The following is a 20,168-nucleotide window of genomic DNA, read 5'->3' as shown; positions in this document are numbered from 1 at the left end:
GAAGTCCTGGTGCTTTTCCCTCTCTTTAGAATGTCCTGTAGTATTCTCTGTAGAGTTGGATTGGTGGTTGCAAATTCCCCCAGTTCCTTTTTATTTTGGAAGCATCTTATTTCTCCATTAATTTCTAGGGACAATTTTGCAGGGTATATCAATCTGGGCTGGACGTTATTTTCTTTCAAGGTTTGGAATACTTTGCTCCATCTTCATCTCGATTTGATGGTTTGTGCCGAGAAGTCTGCCGTAATTCTGATGGGCTTTCCCATGTCACTAATCCGTTTTTTATCTCTGACAGCTTTTAATATTCTGTTTTTATATTGGATTTCTGGGATCTTGATTATTGTATGCCTGGGTGTAGTTCTGTTTTGGTTGTAGGTGGCTGGAGTTCTGTATGCCTCATATATCTGAATATCTTTTCCTTTTCCTATATTTGGGAAATTTTCCTTAATTATTTCTGTGAATAGCCTTTGTAGTTCCTTTGTTTGTACCCCTGCTTCCTCATTCACATTCTTTATTCTAAGTTATAGATTCTCTTGTCATCTTCTAGCCTTTGTATTGTTACTGCTTGTTTCCTTGTTATTTTTAAGAAATTTTTCCTTTCATGATCCCACATTGCAAACCTGTCCTCCAGTTCAGATAATCTATCCTTAGTTTTTTTTCAAGTAGTTTTGCTAGCTTTCAATGGAATTTTTAATTTCCTGGTAATCTCTTTGAATGTGCTTCATGTATTATGTTTTCTCTATTTTCTTTATTAAACAATTCTCCCCTTTTTTTGGTCCTCCATTCTTCCATCTGTTTTTTCTTGAGGGGTGCTTAGCATTTCTTTTATTATTCTATTTATATCTTGTTTTACTTGGCTAAATATTTCACTGTTGAACTCATCTATGAGGTCCCGAATATAATCACTTTATGTCCACTGGTGCTGTGTCTGGTACTGCATGTTTGCCGTCCTCAATCTCCTTTGCATTTACCTTCCCTGTATCAATGTTCTCAGGGTTGGGGGCTAGGGACTCTTTCTTGTTGCTTCCTTTTCTCATATTTTTGTTTCTTATGGTGTATATAGGAGGCCCCAGTTTCTTTCTTTGTTGGTCCTGCCTCAGTAGCAAGCTACCAGATGAGATCTCAGGCAAACCTTTTTTAATAATGACAGTCCTTATATCAAACGTGATGGAGAAAGGCAATCCATTGCTTTGTTAAATAAATTGATTAATGTAGGAAATCTGAACTAAAGGAGTAGCTTAACAATAAAGTGCTTGCCCAGCATGTGTGAGGCCCTGAGTTCAATCCCTAGCGTGGAGAAAAATAGAAACAAACATAAAGATCATTATGAAAGTGATGTCTACTTTATTTTATTGGAAATTCAAAATACATGCTTATGTATATTCACTTTCCAGATTTTTATGTATAATCCTGGTCAGTGTTATTTTTTTCCCTTTGCATGCATAAACCATACCTGTAGTACATTGGAAAGAATTTTTAGTTTCTATTGATGAAAATTGGAGGGAAAACCCAAAGAAATTTTCAAAGATCTATGAGGGGAGAATAATGGTTTTTATGCACTTCAGGATGACCTTGAACTCACTTATGATCCCAGGCTGGCCTCAAACTTGCTGTAATCCTCCTGCCTCAGCCTCCTGAGTGTGGTAATTATAGGTGTGCACCACCATACCTGGCTGGTTTTTATTATATATATAATATAATATATATCTATAGATATATATAGATATCTATAGATATAGATTTAGATATAGATATAGATATAGATATAGATATAGATATAGATATAGATATAGAAACAGTCTTGCTATGCAGTTCAGGCTGGTCTTGATCTCACTTTGTAGCCCAGGCTGGTCTCAAAGTTGCAACAGTCCTGCCTCAGCCTGCTGAGTGCTGGGATTACAGGCATGTGCCACCGTGCCCAGCTTGGTTTTTATAATTTTTAAACTAAATTTCATAGTAATCCTACTCACATGTTATTTAGCAGTAGTTTGGCATCTCATCTTATATGACACAAAATATATCATTATGGTAACAATTATGTTTTGCATAAACAGATTTGACTCCTTGTAAACAATTCTATTCTGAACAAAAGAATAGTAATTATACTGAAGAACAATATTTTAACTGGGAACATTTAATATCTCATTGATACCAGTCATTGTACAGAAATAATGGGGAGAATCAACTATGTTATTTTCAGTTATGCAGAGATTAAGAACACTAATATTAATAATCTGCACAACTCTACAAGGAGAAAATAGTATCCCCATTTTAGAAAGCAGACCTTCTGAAAGGTTTGTCTGAGATCTCATCTGGTAGCTTGCTACTGAGGCAGGACCAGGAACTACATGTGGTTTATTCCAACTGTGGACAGTCTTTTTTAACTGTATATCTTTTTTTTTGTCTTTTTTGAGACAGGGTCTCGCTGTGCAGTTCAGGCTGGCCTTGAGCTCACTTTGTAGCCTAGGCTGGTCTCAAATTCGCAGCGACCCTCCTACCTCAGCCTCCCGAATGCTGGGATTACAGGCATTAGCCACCGTGCTTAGCTAATTGTGTCTCTTTTTTATAATCTGAATGTGCTTTAATCTTAGATTTACTTCATGTATTGTCCATAATTATGCGTTTATAAATTCTGCAATGTGAAATACTGTTTCTGGTTCCCTTAATTTTTATGTCGAAGGTCATTATTTTTGAGTAATTAGTGACAACCCAGTAAAGAATACAGCCTGCCTAAATTTGGGGATTCCAGGGTGATCTCCTAGTGTAACTCCAAAGGAAAGTCAGAGTCCAGTATTCAGCTGGGTCTCTTATGGATAGAGTAAGGGAGTTAGTGGGATGGGTTTAGGGCCCAGTGGAATTGGGGGAGTGAGACTAAGCATGTGGCCATAGCCGTGGCCACTGTGACCTTGAGGTGGGCTGTGTGTGTCATATCTTAGCAGAATAGGCATTGTTGCTGGGTTCAAATGTGGGGAGCTGGATTGGGGATATAAATCAGCAGCATAAGCACCTGCCTGGCAAGTGCAAGGTCCTGAATTCAGTTCCCAGTACAAAAAAAAAACCAAACAAACAAACAAAAAAAGTGTGGGGGAGCTACAGAAAGTAGGAGTGAGCTGTAATTGGTCTGGGAGCTCAGGAAGTAAGTTGGCTGGTGTAGGGCAAATAGTGATCAGACCTGTCAATTTTTTGTTTTTCATCTTCCTTGACTTTATCGTGATGCTCTCTTGTTTTGTCTTTAGATCACAGTTTAGTCAGCTTGTTACTCGAACAGCTTGTTTCTGAGCAAACAGTCTCATTCTTGAGAGGTACAGCCTGTCCCTACCCAGAAGCTTAGATCATCTAGAAAGCAAAATCTTATTCATCATAAATGTGTTGCCATTGTTTGTTTCCTATTTCTTCCTTCCCTTTCAAATCTACAGCTTGTCCTCCAAATATCCTGTAATCCTCCAAATTTCCTCTCCATAACTAACTTTTATTTTATGCTGCTTTCTTATCCTCTGATGGTGCCATTCATCGCTTAGTGAATCAGCACAAGTGAGATCAGGTTTAACAAGTTTTGACATAGTTCAGATGAACCTTTCACACTTTGTAGACAGATGTTCCTGAAGAAAATGCGTGCTGTGGTTAGCAACCTCAGTGACATATGCATTCCGACAGTAGTTATTGTTACCATCACTTTTCTTACCTCCCATAAGCTTCATGAGTAACTCCTCCTGACTCAGGTTTCCTTTCCAAAGGAAAGGAAAAACCCTTCGGAACTTCAGTGGTACAGCACTGGTAATGTCACTGTCATGTATCTTTGTGAAGTCAGTTTTCTGATTTTCATCTTGGAATTGTTTTGCATTTTCCATTAGAATTCTAATCTTTAGAGACTCTTGGACAACTCTTAGCAAAGTCTTTTAATAAGCTGCCTGATCTTTGAGACTCAAGAGTTTATTTTTGTAAGCTAACTGATTCTTTCATAATCTGTTGTGTTCACTTATCTGTAGACATAGTGAGTTTTTATCTTTAGCAGGTCTCTATTATACTTTCTCTTAGTGGAGTGTATTTGAAGCAGAAAGGTACCCTTAAGGAATGTTAATGAAACTATCTTTTTTTCTAACAGCTGTGATAAGGGCAAATTAGCTGTTGATTCAGACTCAGAGAACTAAGGAGAACAAGAAAAAGTCTCAATGTGTTATATATTAGGTTGATGATAAAAGCCTCAGGTACTCCTGGAAAGGCCTCACCAGCAGAGTAGCTCTGATCATGTACTGTAAATGTTTGATGATGTGAGGAAGAAAAGAAAGAGAGAAGAAGGTGTTTTGTACATTCTTCGTTTTGAGAGGCAGTTTTGCACTACGGCTACAGAGTATGGATCCAGGTCTGAATCCTGCTACTTTGGGCAAATTCTTTAACTTATTTTTTCAGTTTCTTTTGTGAGGTGGCCTTTGTCCTCACCTTATATAGTTTATGTGTAGTATCAAAGTTGTGAAGCTTAGGTTATGTGGTATGTGTAATGTAATTCAGTAATCCTAATACATAGTAATGGGAAGGAAATTGTTTTGTTTTGTTTTGTTTGTCTTTTTCCTTTTTATCGGTACCGGGGATCGAACTCATGACTGCCTGCTTGCAAGGCAGGCGCTTATGCCGCTGAGCTAAATCTCCAGCCCCAGGAAATAGTTTTTGTTTTTCTCTGTAAAACCAATTTCCAAAGTAGTATTGCAGATCTTAGGCTGTTTGATAGCACAGGGAGTTATAAACATTTTTCTGATGAACTATATTTTAATAAGCCCTGTTTCTCTTTCCTTGACCTGTTGGGAACTGTTGCTGCAAATTTAGTGCATTGAGCTGCACAAAACAAGGAGGTCAGTGTGCTGTAGTAAGTGTCTGGTGCTCAGTATGTTCTCATTTAACCCAATACAATAATAAAGGAATAACAAACACTACCGTTCTTTTTCTCCTTGCCTTGCAACTGGATGGTTCACATTTGGACAAAGACAGTTTTTTGTTTTTGTTTTTGTTTTTGTTTTCAGAGTGACAACCTAGACTTTGGTATGAACTTGTTACTGAAGTTGCTGCTATAGTTGTGATTGCCAACTGGTATAACAGATGCTACACATTTAACTTCATGCAGAGCTTTCCTTGAATCACAGCTGACCATGAAAGAGGGTTACTGACAAATACAGTGTTCACTCAACATCCTTTTTAGAGGCCTTGCCACAACTGTTTTTAGGTGCATTAGCATTTCCTGGTATTCCTTCTGAGTCAACATCCAGGAATGTATAAACAAGGACAGCAGCAATTTGGGGACAGAGAACAAAGTGTTCATATATCTGTCTCTTAAAAATCACAGAGCAGCTCTTGTGCAAGTTAGGAGTAAACTAGGCCAGAGGCCGGGGCTTGGTTTGATAAACTCTTTTGCCAACGCCCAGCCTGAGAACAAGGGACTTTCCCTTTCCCTCATCATCTCTGTATTCTTCTGTGTTTGTGTATTTGTTTGCCTGCTTGTTTTCCTTTTTCTTTTCTTTCTTTCTTTTTTGTTTTTTTGGTACAGGAATCAAACTCACGACCTTGCGCTTGCCAGGCAGGTGCCATGCAGCTGAGCCGTATCTTTGGCTTTTTTTTTTTGGTCTTTTTGAGACACTTTCACTATGCAGTTTACACCAGCTTTGAACTAACTCACTGTGTCATTCAGGCTGGCCTTGAAGTCACAGCAGTCCTCCTGCCTCAGCTTCCCCATTGCAGAATTACAGTTGTGCACCACAATATCTGGCCTGGTTTTTTATTACTCTGTCTCTGATGTTTTTCATCTCATATTTGTTGTCCTTTTTTTGCTGCATTTTTCCCCATTGGCTCCTTTCTCTACTCTGATTATCCACTGTGGAATAATCCATTGTATACAGGATAACTGGACCATTATCATCAGAATTAGAAAATCCCTAAATCTTCTTTTTTCTCATATTATCTTCTATTAAAGGGAGCTAACTCATAGTGTGATCAGTGCGAGTGCTATTGCTCTTTTGGGTGGGATTCATTTTTAACAAGGAATTACAAGACAGTTCACCAATACCAGTGACACATTAGCAATCACTGTGACCACCTATTTCTATTCCCCCCCCCCACAAAATAGTGGTATAAATGTTGGTTTAGACCCACTGCGAGCTAGACAATTGGAAACATATTGCCCATGTGCTGAACTTAGCTGCTTATTATTAACCATTGTATGTAATTTGATAGAGCAACTTACTTGCCAAAGTCTTTATTGTCTAGATAAAACAAAGCTATTAAAACCTCAAAAGTTGTGCCACTTGAGACTATATCAGTCACTTTTTATTATGCAAATTCTACAATATTAGAAAATCTAAGATACCTTTTGGTATGTTTTGCATATGCATATGAAACATTTTCTTTAAGGAAAATATTGTTTTCATAAAGTTACTGGTTTATAAAATTAGTTATGTACCTGTGAGCTGTAGTTTTCTCAAAATACACTCATTTTTAATTTACAGGATTAAAGTATCTCTCTCTAAAATGATTTTAAAATATAGTACAAAGTGCATGTACATTTTAGAGTTTCTTATACTAGTGATTTTGAAATCTGCATATTAAGTTTGATGTTACAGTTTGCTAATGTTATATAAATAATGAAGTTTTGAAGTACTTTATTTATTTTATTTTTCAGAGAAACAGTTTGGAAGAGAACCGAGCATAGACAAAAGCGAAACAGAAGAAGAAACAAAAAGCATAATAGTCTTAGTGAAATCATGCTTGAAAACTCATTTGATGCCTTAAGTTATCTTGCACCAGGAGATCAGGACCCATATCCAAGTGAAAAAGAAGATTTTGAAAAGACCGAAAGAGAATCAGTTTGTCCCTTAACTACTGGCTTACAGAATGAATGTGGGGATTCTGTGAATGGTTATAAAGAAAATAGTTGGAATAACATAGATTCTGAAGATAGCTATCCAGATGTTGCACCTACAGTTGAGTCGGACAGCTCATCAAAGAATTGTCTCCCTATGGAAGATGATGACTTGTCATCAGTACCAAATGTTACTCGTCCAATAGGGACTCAGAATCTTCCCTGTGTAACAAGGAATGACTGCTATGGCAGGAAGGTAGAAAAACGTACTGGAAATAGACATAACTCAGCATTAGATACCCATGACCTATTTGCTGAAACTCCATGTTCATTTAGGAAGAAGAGAGAGAGAGTAGATAAAAATCTCTCAAACAAACCAGTCCCCTGCCATCAATGTATATCTAGACCTTCAGATGTTTTAAGAGAGGAACAAGGAGAACACAAAACTATGAATAATTGTTGGGCTTTTTTCACAGCCAATGTGTCTGATAAAGAATTACAGTTAGGCCCTGACAGACAACCCTCTTTTGGTAGCTGGCCAGAGGGAACTCATAAGTTTGTATGTGAACAAAGGCAAAAGAAAAACAGATCACGTAAACTGACCTGTCCTGACAGCAGAGAACAAATGATTAAATTGATTTCTACTGCTGAAGGAGCATCAGGACCAGCAAGCAGTCCAGAAATAGCAATAGAGGAGAAACTACTGATAGAAAATGAAGATTTGCTACCTTCAACTGAAACTACAGATTCATTCATAGAAACAGAAACAAATCTATTCGGAAGCCCTTTACTTCTAGATGTCCCAAAGAGTGCCTCAGAACCAACAAAGAATAAGATACAGAAAAGGATTTTCAATTTGGCACCAAACTGTAACTTACTGGAACAGAGTAATATCAATGCAAAAGAAAGGGAGAAATATGGCTTATTATCAGAAAACTGTGAACCAAGCCTTATTGTGGGAAAAGAAAATGATAAAATTTCAGAAATAAATAACAAAGAGGAGAAAAAGCAAAAAGTTATGGTCTTTAATAATCAACCATTGTGTTTTTACCTTGATATCAAAGATTCCCCACCAAATTTTGGTGGACAGTTTTATTCTCATTATATGTCACTTAACAGACCAGGACACACTGTATATTTTTACAAATATCCTGTTCCTTCTCTTGTACTACATTACATATCTAGCTTTTGGCTAGTACTTTCTACCAATAAAAAAACATTTTTGTCTTTCAAATCTCAGACAAGATTCAGCAATAAACTAAATAATATAGGGTTGTTTTCTTCAAAAATTTTAAGTGATCAAGCTCGTGCTTTGTGTTCTTTGAGAGTTACTTCTGAACCTCACTTTTTAAATCAGCCATTTGATGGCAAGCTAAAGAGATGGGAAGAATCGAAGCTATTACAATGCTTACCTACTAAGGACAGACAAGATTTAATAAACAGTGATTTTAATTTCCTTGGGCTACCATTATCACAAGACTTTGCTTTTCAACTAATAAAGGTTTTCGGATCTCCTGGGGTTCCAACAGGTAAATTGTTTTTACTTACTAAAAATAAATTATTGTAGTGTTTCTACCTGATATTAATCATTTTATGAAATGTATTGATCTTGTGATGTCTTTTAAGAATAAAAAGACATTTAACAGTGCCTGTATTTTTTTCTTTTTCTATTTTTTTGAGATAAGTTCTCATTATGCAGTTCAGCTGATCTTATACTCACTATGTTGTTAAGGCTGGCCTTAAACTCTCTGTGATCCTCCTGACTCAGCCTCCCAAGTGCTGGGGTTACAGGTGTGCACCACCATGCCCGGCTGTATAATTATTCATCTGTGTTAGGAATTCTGATGTCACATTTATATTTGTGAACTTTGTGAATAATCATCTTAACCATTTTTTTGAAGTTTTCTATCTGTTTTAATGTATGTGGAAAAAACCTTTTCCAAAACAAAACAAAACAAAAAAAACTTAAAATGCATTTGTTTTGGGAATTTTAAGTACAGAAGATAATTTAGGTCAGAGATATTAGTCCAAGATCCAGATTCTGAAATTTTGTACAGATTTTGTGTGTGTCACTTTGTGTCTATGTGTGTGTGTGTTTTTAAAGTACATAGACTACTTTAGCTTCTTAGTGGGATTTATAGATTAGCACCAGAAGGCACGAAGGCACTGGCGTAAAAAAATTCTGAAGTTCTTCCTTCCTTGAATGCACAATATCATCATAATCAGCAGTGATCAAGCACCCATTAAGTAAACCTTGGAAAGCTTTTTAGAGGAAATAGATCTCATTCATCAAATGGTTTACCTTCTAAATGGGGAGACCAAAACTAACAAAATGAAATCACCATATACAGAAAATATGACAAGAGAATGTTTTATGGGTGAGGTTAGCAGTGCTAAAGGGATTGTTGAAGAGAACATGGGTTATAGTTTTTTGTTTGGGATGGCTTCAGTATGGAAGTGCATTAGATGCAGTGTTTATACAGAGAAGGAATGTGGCTTGAAAGAAAAGAGAAAATTTTCATAGTTGGAAATTGTATATGCTTAAAAAGAGAGAGGAGGTAACTAAATGGAGGCTAAGTGGAGGAGGTAACTAAATGGAACTGGTTTGTTGGGCTGGCATGCACAATAAGCCAAGCTCTGGTGTATCATTGGTGGCTTTGTAAATAATGCAGAGATCTCAAATGAACTAGTGTTAGGAATTCTGCTGACTAAGATTATATAATACACAATATATAGACCGTAGAAAACCAACCTACCTATAATTCTAGGACTATGTGAGTATAGGGAAAAAGTTTTTTGTAGTTTGTTATGGCTGATGTATATTATGATTATATGTTTGGACTTGGTTGTGAGCATCCTAATTGTGAGGGGTTAAGCCTCTTACACACTCATACATGGAAAGAGCAATTTGCAGGAAGATCAAACTTCTAGAGTTGCAGTGTTTCATCCATGTCACAGGAAAGGATGACTACCTAAATTTTATGATTGTGACAATACTACTTGATATTACTAATATTATAGGTGTATATTGATATGCATATATTTTTATGCTTTTATGATATGAAAGACTTTTCATTGAGTCTGCATATTGTTTAATAATAGAGACGACACAAATTCCTATGTTACCCATCACATACTGTATTTGCTTATCTTCACATTTAGGATGAAAATCCTTGTGAAGCTAGAAATGCAATTTCTAACTCCCCTTTTTCCACAGAATCCTTGTCACCTGATAACTGTGTGATTCACCATGACTGGAAAACATTGAAGATGCTGTATTTGCAATGGAAGATGGCAGTAGAGGTACATTTTTTAAAAAAAATATATAGCTTTCAAAGAAAGTCTTCTGTAACTGAGTTTCTTTAAAAATAAAGTTGGAGAAAAATTTGTTCATCAAACTTAATAAGCAAGTGCTATATCCTATATGAAAGTAGAAAATATTATGGAGAAGGAGGATTATTTTTAAAAGTTAGAAAAAGATATTTGTGGTTGGGTAGATAACATTTACATATGTTTTTTTAAATAGTCCCAAGAGAAAGCTGCATCTGGTTTTTTTTTTTTTTAAGGTAGAGTACAATATATTTTTATTTTTTTCTTGAATTAGACATATAGGTATGCATATTGATCACATTCATCATAAGGAATTTGTGCCTGTGCATGACACAACTTGATTCTTTTTGTTTCCCATTCCCTTATCCTCCCTTCCACCTCCTTCTCCTCGTTATTTATGAAAGCTTCATTTCCATTTTTTCCCTTCCTTTCTCTCTGTTTTTTTTTTTTTTTTTTTAAGACAAAAGTTCTCACTATGTGGTCCAGGCTGGCCTTGAACTCACGGTGATCCTCTTGCCTCAGCATCCTCAGGGCTGTGATTACAGCTTTGCGCCACCACACCTGGCCTCATTTCATTTCTTTTGCATCTGGTTTTCAAAGTGAATTCATGCTGTGGATGACTCAGGTGTCCATTGTAGCAGAGTTCTTTATTCTTCACTACATTTTTCTCCAGCTTTGTCTTACCCTGATACGATAAAATAGCAGCTATAAACTAGATTTGTATTTACTTGACCTAGAAACATCTTGTTATTGGTGTGATCTGCTGATCTATAGTGAAAAACACAGCCGTTTTTGGAGGTTGTTCATTTTCTATGTGGCTGGAAGAGGACTGGCTTGAACCATTGGAAAGATAATAGATGAAAACTCTTCAAAAGCCAGTAAAATGGGGTGTCCAGGGTTTCTCTGATCATGTTAATAATGATGTAAATGATCCCAGAAACACTTTGAAATTGTGAAATGGAAGCTTAGTAGACGTTACAGAACTAATACCCTAAGATAGTAGGTGTTTCTTACTTGTTTATATAAGGACAACTGTAGATTTGTGTGTCCATATCATAAAATCAAGTGTACATTTTCATAAACCATTTATCCTTATGCCCATGGAGATTAGGTTACTTACACACACACACACACACACACACACACACACACACACACAGCAGTCCTTCAAACATTCAGACTGACATTTGTGGTAATACTTCTTTTGTCAATTTTAGGAAAATCTCTTCATGAGTAAAATGACAGTGCAAATTTAATTCCATGTCAAATATTAATCATTATATAATTCTAATTTTTAGAAAAAACAGAAGATGATACTGGCTAGAACTGAGAATTCCTTGAACTGTAAGTATAAATTATTCCAGAGATCTCTATATGATTAGAAGGAAGCTAACATTGACATTGATTGTAATAGCTCATGTGTACCACAGTTGAAGAGTAAAATATAAAAAATGTAGTTTGTTACCATAGCAACTCTGTGCTATTGTACATGTGATGGTTTTATTTTCTTTAAGTGTAGATTCCTTGTGTGTGTGTGTGTGTGTGTGTGTGTGTTGCTCCCAAATTTATTTTCTTACCTCATAGGTTTGAACATATTTGAGAACATGCTGATAATACAATTCATGAGAATTTTCCTCTGGGTTGGTATTTAACCAGGGCTAGGAATTACGGTTGTAGATTTTATTTAAATGCTTTATGAAGGAATCTCTAGGAAAAGAGGCAAAATGTATAGAAACATTCATTTTATATTTTAAACTTGACATCGAGCTGACATTAAAATAAACACATTGCACTTTTCCCCCAAATGCCTAAATTATGAAATAAACACAGCTGTTGCAATTTCACTGTGTAAGTGTCTGCATTTGGTAAGAATAGAATGCACTGTGCATTCACCGTATGCTTTCTTTCTTTAAGTCACTTCTAAGAATATTCTGTGTTTCTGTTTCTCAATGGGAAATACATGTATACTCCTAAAAATGTTGTGCGACTTTTAAACCTTCTTCTGCTGAAAGAAGAGGGACAAGAAGGGAAGATTTGGTAGAATACTTCAGAAGCTTGCAGAGACTACTAGAAAATGTGAGATAAATATTACACAGGAAGACTTAAGAAACTATAAGGAATTGTACAGAAAGGAGGTGAGGACTTTTATTTAACAAGTATGTATTGAGTTGCCTCATGTCAGACATCATTTTAGACACTGCCGAGACAGCAATGAAAACATTCCCGCCGTCCTGGACTTTATAGTACAGGGATGGAAGTTAGGAAGGCAGGAAACCCCACCTCACCGCCATGAAGCCACCCAGCGTGAGGCAGCACCAGTACAGCAGCAGTAAGCATAGCTCGATCAGGTGTCCTTTCTGCCTGCTAAATGTCTATATTTTATGTCAGGGTATTCTGGATTATAATTTTTACTTTGATGTTGCTCTTCCACATGTACTTGAAACTGCCCTGTAAAGACCCAGTCTTCTCACCACACAGTGTGCCGCTAATTCTGAAACTTTCATTACTTGGACGTTTTTGAGTATAAGTGTTGTAGCCAATGTTTTTTGTCTTTGAGACAGGGTTTTGCTAATGCAATTCAGGCTGGCCTTGAGCTCACTTTGTAACCCAAGCTCCTCTTGAACTTGAAAGGCTCCCTCCAGAGTGCTGAGCGTACAGGTGTGCGCCACCACGCCTGGCTATCAAATTTGTTTCTTTTACAATTACTTTGAGAAAGGGCTCCCTCATTTTGTGTTTGGCATAAGGCACTGACCAGTAAGTCTTAAAGAGTAAATAATAATTTAGAAAGAAGGAACTAGCAGAAGAATCTGTTTGGCTCTGGGAAACACAAAGCCCTGCCTGCTTCAAAGTATTTCTCCTGCTGGTTGCCTGGGTGTTAGTTAACACTGTGACACACCTGTGCGGGAGTAGGGGCGCCTGACTAAGAGAACGGGGTCCTAACAGAGCTGCTGCCTGCCTGCATGACTTTAAACCAGTTGTCTTCTCTAAACAAGTTACTTTCTCAGAGCCTCAATTTCTTCACCAAAGAAAAAATCAGTTTATAATACCAACCTGTCATGAGACATTAAATGAGGATTAAATGAACTAACTTGTGCAAAATATGTTGTGTAATACCCGAGAAATAATAGGCTCTTACTAAGAGTTAATGCTCTTCATCTAAATACCTCCTTGAACTTTAAAAAGCATTGCTTTTGAAATGCCCCCTGAAAAGCAGAAATTGGTGTAATCTAGGAGGAGGAATATATTGATCCAGGAAACTTGTTAACATATTTGCATGAATTAGTGTAATTATTATTGACGTTTTATAATATAATTGACTAGACCGTAGGAAATGGGATGCTGGGACAGGCACTTGGCCACTCGAAGGGAGTGGGTTCTTGGATGAGGTAGGACCAGGCAGAATGTGCAACAAAGGACAGTTTGAAGTCTTAGATGCCAAAGGAGTCACATAACAAGGAGAGCAAAGAGTGGGAACCTGGAAGCAAACTGTCCCTGTAACCATTTTGTCTGGATGTGTCTGGGTTTGTGTTTTGTCATAGTTGGGTTGTCTGATCTCCTTGGTGCTGCTGAAAATCGTGCTCATCAAGCAAAGTCAGAGTACTCTGTGTGGACCCAGAAGATTCTTTCCAGGGATGGACCCATGGGATACTCAAGCTGGTTTGGATAATCTATTAAAAGTGTTATCTGAATAATGACAAACTCAGCAGGAGAGGTAACAGTTTAAACATCATATTATCTACTTTGAAGATGTTTGCTGTTATTTTATTTTGTTTTATAGAAGAAAATAAGGCACACAACACTTACATAGCTTATCTTTTTAGATTGTATCAGTTTGGAAGGGTAGACCATATATTCAAGTGTTGATCTATGATTGCGTTTCTAGAATTGTGAATTCCAAAAGGCTTAGAGAACTAAAAGTTTTGTTTTTCAATTTTTATTGTGGTAAAATATGAAAAAAACTTACCATCTTAACCATTCTTAAAAATATTATAAATGCATTCATAGTGTCCCAACATCACCACTGTCCATCTGCAGAACTCTTACTTTGTAAACTGTAACTCTGTACTCATTATATATTAATGGACCATCTCTTTTCCCTTTATCTCTGGAAGCCACTGGTTTGTTTTTTGGTGTGTGATTAAAAAACTGCAGTAAATCAGAAGCTAAGCCTAATTCCAACAGGATGTTATTTTATTCCTTGTATCCCAGTTGGTGTGTATGCAAGTGTATTCATATATTTCATTGTAGAAATATTAATGTAGTCAATGACTAGGGGCTGCCCAGACGCTACTCAGAATGTAAGGCAATGTGTACACTTGTACTTTACTACTGCAATAGACACTTTCTGAGTTTGGAAACATAGCTGACCTCCAGGATTTTGGTTAAGGATTGTGGCATGTATAGTGTATTGTTTTGCTCTTTAATTCCATTTTAGCTTAGATATACTTAAAATATAACAATACATTTTTAAAAATAAGAAGCATGATTGTCTACTCACTGTCTGCCACACAGACGTTTAATTATTCCCTCTTTTCCAGAAAGGGTACCCCACTTGTCTTAAACCCTTCCTCACAGATCTTTTGTTTTACCTTCTCCAGGAGACAACCTTGTGGGCCTGGGGGAGGGGACTTTCATGTCTTTCTTTTTGGACTGGAGGAGATGATGACTGATGCTGGGGGCTGAACTGAGTAACTTGTTGGTGCTGTACTACCGATCACACACCCCTCAAGGTCTCTCTTAAACAGACTTGGTGGTCACTTTTCTGTTTAAAGCCCTACGTCTGGCCCCACATCATTCAGTTCCTGGGATTCAGGGGTTATGGAGTATATATTGTGTTTCCTGGCTAACTATAATTCATATATCTTTTTGGCAAAATTAAGCAGTACTTGGCTTGTGGTCTCTAATTTCCAAGATTCTGTTGCTGTGATTTTTTTCTCTCTTATAGTTTATACTTAAAATAAAAATAACATAGCAAGCACTGCCTCCAAACATTCCCAAACTAACCTCCTTTATATTTTAATGTAGTTATAAGAGTAGAAATTAAATGTTGGTGTTCAAGCAGCCATTATTTTTGAGAATTTAGAATGCAGTGCTTTCTTTAAAATGGCTCACTGTTTTCCCCTGTTCCTCTTACACACACAGTTAAAAGCTTTGCACGTGACATACTTTAATCATTCCCCCCCCCTTCTCCCTTGCCCCACCCCCCGTAGTTTCATACTGGGGAAGTCACTGTGTATGATGTGTTTTGATCACACTCATCCCTCCTTGCACGCCCCTTCTGTCTGCTGTGCTGCCCCCTTATTCCCTCTCAGGGTTTAATTTACCCTGCAATTAGACTGTAGGCCTCTTCTGGTCTGCAGGATGTGATTGTACCGCACAGCCCCTGGAGCTGCCGTGTGGCACAGGGCGGGCAGCTTCCCCGCAGATATGACCAGAACTGCCGTGCTGATGTATTCCGTATGACTTTTCTTTCTCGTTCCTTTTTTTCTAAACTCTTTTCTTTTTTCCCTCCCTCTGCCTTTCTCTTGTTGTCTCTCTGTCAGTCTGTCTGCCTCTGTTTCTCTCTCTTCAGTACTGACCCAGCACATTGTGCATGCTAGACACGTGCTCTACCACTGAGGCAGCCTTTTCTTTTTTCTTTTTTTTCAAGACAGAGCCTTGCTAACTTACAGTCCTGTTGCTTCAGATGAGTGGCTGAGATTACAAATGGGGTACACTTGTCTTCTTACTGCTTCCTAAAGGCTTCCTCAGGCTTCTAGAGAAAATAAAGAGCCAGGAGAGGGCTGAGCTAGGGAGAGGGGGTGACTTCAGACAGTGTGGTCCTGAGGAACTGGAAAGCAGACCTTGTTGACTGTTTAATGTGAGGACTGAGCAAAGGAAAGTGCCTGGGGTCACTTTTCTGGGCTGCTGCTCTCTGAAACTGCCCCTCCTCCGGGAGACCTTAACTGCTGGTGTTCCCAGGGCCCGGAGCCCTGGGCTGTCTGCTGGGCTCTATCCCCTCACAGGTGCAAGAGTTCCCAAAGCTGTCTCCAATCTAGTCTCTCTTCCGAGGACTCGTGTCAGTCCACCTGCTAGAGGCACTGCAAGACTGTGCCAAGAACCTCATTATCAAACCCTCATGTCTTCCGCCTGCCTACACGGCCTCAGAACCCCAGAGAACGAAGCGGAAGCGGTGGAGCTCTCAGGCAGCACTATCCAATAGAAACATCGTGCAAGACGCTTTTGAAAAGCCACATTAAAACAGTAAAAAGAAACAAGGAAAAATTTAATACTGTAGTAAACTAAATTTATCTAACATCTTTAAATGTGTAATCAATATAAAAATTACTGAGATATTTCTTTTTATAAGGAAGCTTTGAAATGTAGTGTATTTAATCGGTTTGGACGAGCCACATTGCAACGCTCAACAGCCGCATGTGAGCTGTAGTCCCATACTGGACAGAGATGATGTAGAATGAAGAAGATAGTGAACAAAAACTCTCTCATAAAAACAGAGGCCTGTGTTCACTCCCCACACCTGGGGGGGGGTGTCTCACAACAGGGATGCATGGATCATAAACGTCACTGTTATGACTCATGTACAGCATTTTCTGCTCCTCATGGTTTACTCCTGATATTCAGAGTAACTTGCAATTCCATTGCTTTTTAGTGTTGATAAGAATCAAGAACACATACTATCTGCCAAAGCTGGAAAGGGCTTTTCTTTCTTCTTTTCTTCTTTTCTTGGTACCAGAGATCGAACTCATGACCTTGCACTTGACAGGCAGGCACTTATGCCACTCAGCTAAAATCCCCGGCCCTGGTAAAGGGATTTTCAAGGGAAAGTAACTCATCAACACCCCGCCCCCCCCCATTCCTCACTCTCCATTCCCCACCCCCACAGGGAAGTCCCTACCTAAAGATCAACGTGAGTCCCCTGCCCAGAGATTCCTGTTCACAATTGTCATATAGTAGATGCCAAAAACAATTTACTTTATATAATTATTACACTCAAACCCCCACACATAGGTTTTCTAGGATTAGCGTTTTAAATATTGTCTCTTTCAGTCCAGAAAATAGGATTATCATATTACTCCTGCGTGTGAAATACTAGTCACTATAATGATCAACTGGTGGGTGTGCACCATCCTGGAACTGATTTGTAAAGAGTTCCAGGAGAGTCAGTTCCAGCAGATTCTGCCACTGCTCTGGAATCTAAACTGTTCCCCGAGAGGCTGTCTCTTTTCCTAGGACAGCAGTTAGCTGCCAGGGCTACCACGCTTAATAACTCACAAGTCAGTCTGAGGCTTAAAGAGTGCTTTTCTTTGGAGGAAGATGACGCAGTAAGTTATGGAGAGTCAGTAAAGCTTTGTAAGAATATTTTTTTGGCAGGCCAATAAAAAAAGGTAAGAGATACAGGCTGTGGAGTGTGCGTTAGCCCTCTGGATGTCAGCCAGATGTTGGTGCACATAATGGGGGACCTCACTGGCCTTGCGTATTACTATTAAAAATGTTGCTCACATCTTTTAATCGTCAAGAAAAATTATTTCAAGGACTAGACCGATCCGAAGTGGGGAGGGGAGGGCTTCTGCCAGGGGCCCGGTTTGCACGGCAGCTTTAGATAAATGTCTCAGCGTCCCACTGGACAGGTACCCTTCCCTCTGGGAAAGGGCACCGGGAGCCTGGAGGGAGAGCTGGGGCGGCGTCTCGCGTTTTCCCGACTGCCAGCCTCCCAGCGTCCCCAGCTCCCAGGTAGGGACGCCCCCTCCCCGGCAGCGTGGTTCGCGCGGGCCGGAGGCTGGGAGGAGGGGCTGGGCTCGAGCGCCCGCCCCCATCTATCACATGGCCGAAGAGTCACAAAAACAACAGCTTTGGACGAGACCGCGACTCCAGGAAGGGAACCCGGGCCCTCGCAGCAGCCCCCTCCCATGGAGGACGGTTTCCTCGAGTCGTTCGGGAGGCTGAGCCTCCGACAGCAGCCGCAGCAGCCGCGTTCTCGGCCGCCGCCCCCGCGGGGGCCGCCTCCGCGCCGCCACAGCTTTAGGAAACACCTCTACCTCCTGCGAGGCCTCCCGGGCTCGGGGAAAACCACACTGGCCAGGTAATGAGCGCGGCCTGGGCGTCGGCGTGCGGGCCCGGGGCCACTGCGCGCCCCTGCCCGGAGCCGGGCGCGCCCACCCCAGGCGCTCGCCCGGGTCCCGGCCCCGGCCCTGGCCGGAGCCTGGCCGCGCGCGGAGCACCATCGCCGCCGCTGCCCCCGGGGACCGCCGCGGCCCCTGCGCCCCCGCCGCCCTCGGAGAGGAGGGTGCTCGTCTCGCTTCCCGCTGCGCTTCCCCGGGAGGACGGATTTCGGCACTGCGCCTTGCGCAAGCCCCCGAGGGCACCGGGCCACCGCGGCGCGCCCGGCCTGGTGCCAGCTGGGCCGAGGCAGCCTTCGCCGCCCCCAGCCTCCCCAGCCCCGAGCCCGGAAGGCTGGCGGGGACTCTTCTTCGGGAAATCCCGGTGGCGATCGCAGAGAAAACCGCCGGGCGGCCCGCTCGAGCGCAGGCAGCCGCCACGCTGCGTCAACAGGCGTTTTTACGAAGCGAATGCACAGGGTCCCGGGGACTGGGGTCTGGGGCACCAGAGGTGGTGGCCGGGGCTGGCGGCCCACTTTGAAAATCTGCTTGGATTCAGGCAGCCTGAGTTTGCTTTGGCAGCTGCGAAGGCTCCCAGGTACCCGGGGGAGGGGGCTGGCGCCACCACCGACCGCCTCTGACAGCCTCGCCATAGCACCCGAATTCGTTTACTTGGGAATTGCGTAAGCAGCTCCCCCGTTACCAGGTCGGCGGGAATTACGCGGGCTTGTTACTCGCAACCACCTTGCTAGGCCCTCCGCGCCAGCCTGAACTCCCACCACTCACTGTCTTGCACTTGACATCCCAGTTACGTTGGACTGTTCATCTCCTGTAAACCCAGCTGTTTCTCCCGGAGGCCGGGGCTGACGCTGGCCCGCCTCCCTTTGCCCGACTGATTCTACTAGCCTTTTAAAACTCAGCTCTGTTACCTTCCCCTTACCTGGTGCTGGCTCTCCCGCCAGTAGATGCCCTCTTGCAGGCTCTTTGGCCTCCTGTTTACAGCTCTGTGACTATGACTGCTTTTGCACATGGCTTTGTTTATCCTTCTGTAAGTTTCTTAAAGGTAAGGACCAAATCGTATCCTACCATTTACCTTGTCTAGCACGTAGTAGATATTCAGTCTTGAAGAGTGGCCTTTGCCTTCCCGGAGCCTTCCATGCCATTGGGGAGAAAAGGCTGGCCACAGGGCAGTGGAACTGTCAAAGACCGAGGTGTCCACAGTCGGCTGCTGGCTTTCCTGGGGCCCGGACAATGACCTTAGGATGAGCACCCAAGCCCTCTGGATACGCGGGAACCGAGACAGCGTCAGTCAGATGCTGCCGATTTTTATTAGGATTCTGTTTGATTTGTGTAGAGGCCTTTAGCCAAAAACAAACAACATACACACACTTGCGGGTTAAAAGAATGGGAGACTTTCGGAGGACCCCTGCTACCCTTTTCTGAGACACAGACAGTTTTCAGTGGGTGTCCTGTCTGGTTCCTGGAAAAGCAGAGGATGGCACTAGAGTTGGAAGCCTCCTTAGCACCCAGAATTACTTGGTTATTTTGTGTTATGGTGGGTACATCTGTCATCAACCAAGTATCTTGTGGATGTCAAAACCTATTTAATTTCACTTTTACTTTGTGGTCTATGGTCTGTCACAGATGTGTCAAAGAATAAAGTAAACATTTTTGGCCCAGTTTGGTTTTGAGCCGTAACATGATTATGGAGCCAAACATAAGGGTTTCAGACCTCACATTTCCTCATCTGTAAAGTGGGTGGTGTGGTCTTTAAGGTCCTTTCTGTCTCTAATGTTTTACACTTTTAGGATTTCAGTTCCCGGTTGACATTTGACTAAGCAGAAGACATATGATGAGAGATCAGCTTATTAAAGAACATCTCTGAGTACTGGCTGAGAACTTTG

General features: G+C 40.7%; 1 protein-coding gene across 22 annotated transcripts in view; it reads left to right on the top strand.

Annotated features, from left to right (window-relative positions):
* Window positions 1-20,168, top strand: part of N4bp2l2 (NEDD4 binding protein 2 like 2) — a 145,496-nt gene that overhangs the window by 105,620 nt on the left and 19,708 nt on the right. For 15 of the 22 annotated variants that reach the window (XR_010041770.1, XR_010041768.1, XR_010041767.1 and 12 more), the window contains 3 exons: window positions 6,659-8,367; window positions 10,056-10,141; window positions 11,467-11,512. Coding sequence is in view for 12 of the 22 variants with exons in the window: in XM_063232604.1 (XP_063088674.1) it covers window positions 6,659-8,367; window positions 10,056-10,141; window positions 11,467-11,512 (1,841 nt within the window). In the remaining 10 variants the exon portion in view is untranslated. Of the gene's footprint in view, window positions 1-6,658; window positions 8,368-10,055; window positions 10,142-11,466; window positions 11,513-13,707; window positions 18,249-20,168 lie in introns of those variants that run through there. The other 7 variants (XR_010041778.1, XM_063232611.1, XM_063232613.1 and 4 more) reach the window with 3 other exon arrangements.

This window comes from Cavia porcellus, unplaced genomic scaffold, assembly GCF_034190915.1.
Source record: "Cavia porcellus strain 051 isolate PalLab524CR breed Dunkin Hartley unplaced genomic scaffold, mCavPor4.1 scaffold_21, whole genome shotgun sequence".
NCBI lineage: Eukaryota > Metazoa > Chordata > Mammalia > Rodentia > Caviidae > Cavia > Cavia porcellus.
The sequence above is the reverse complement of the archived record's forward strand: the minus strand, read 5'-3'. Positions and strand labels throughout refer to the sequence as shown.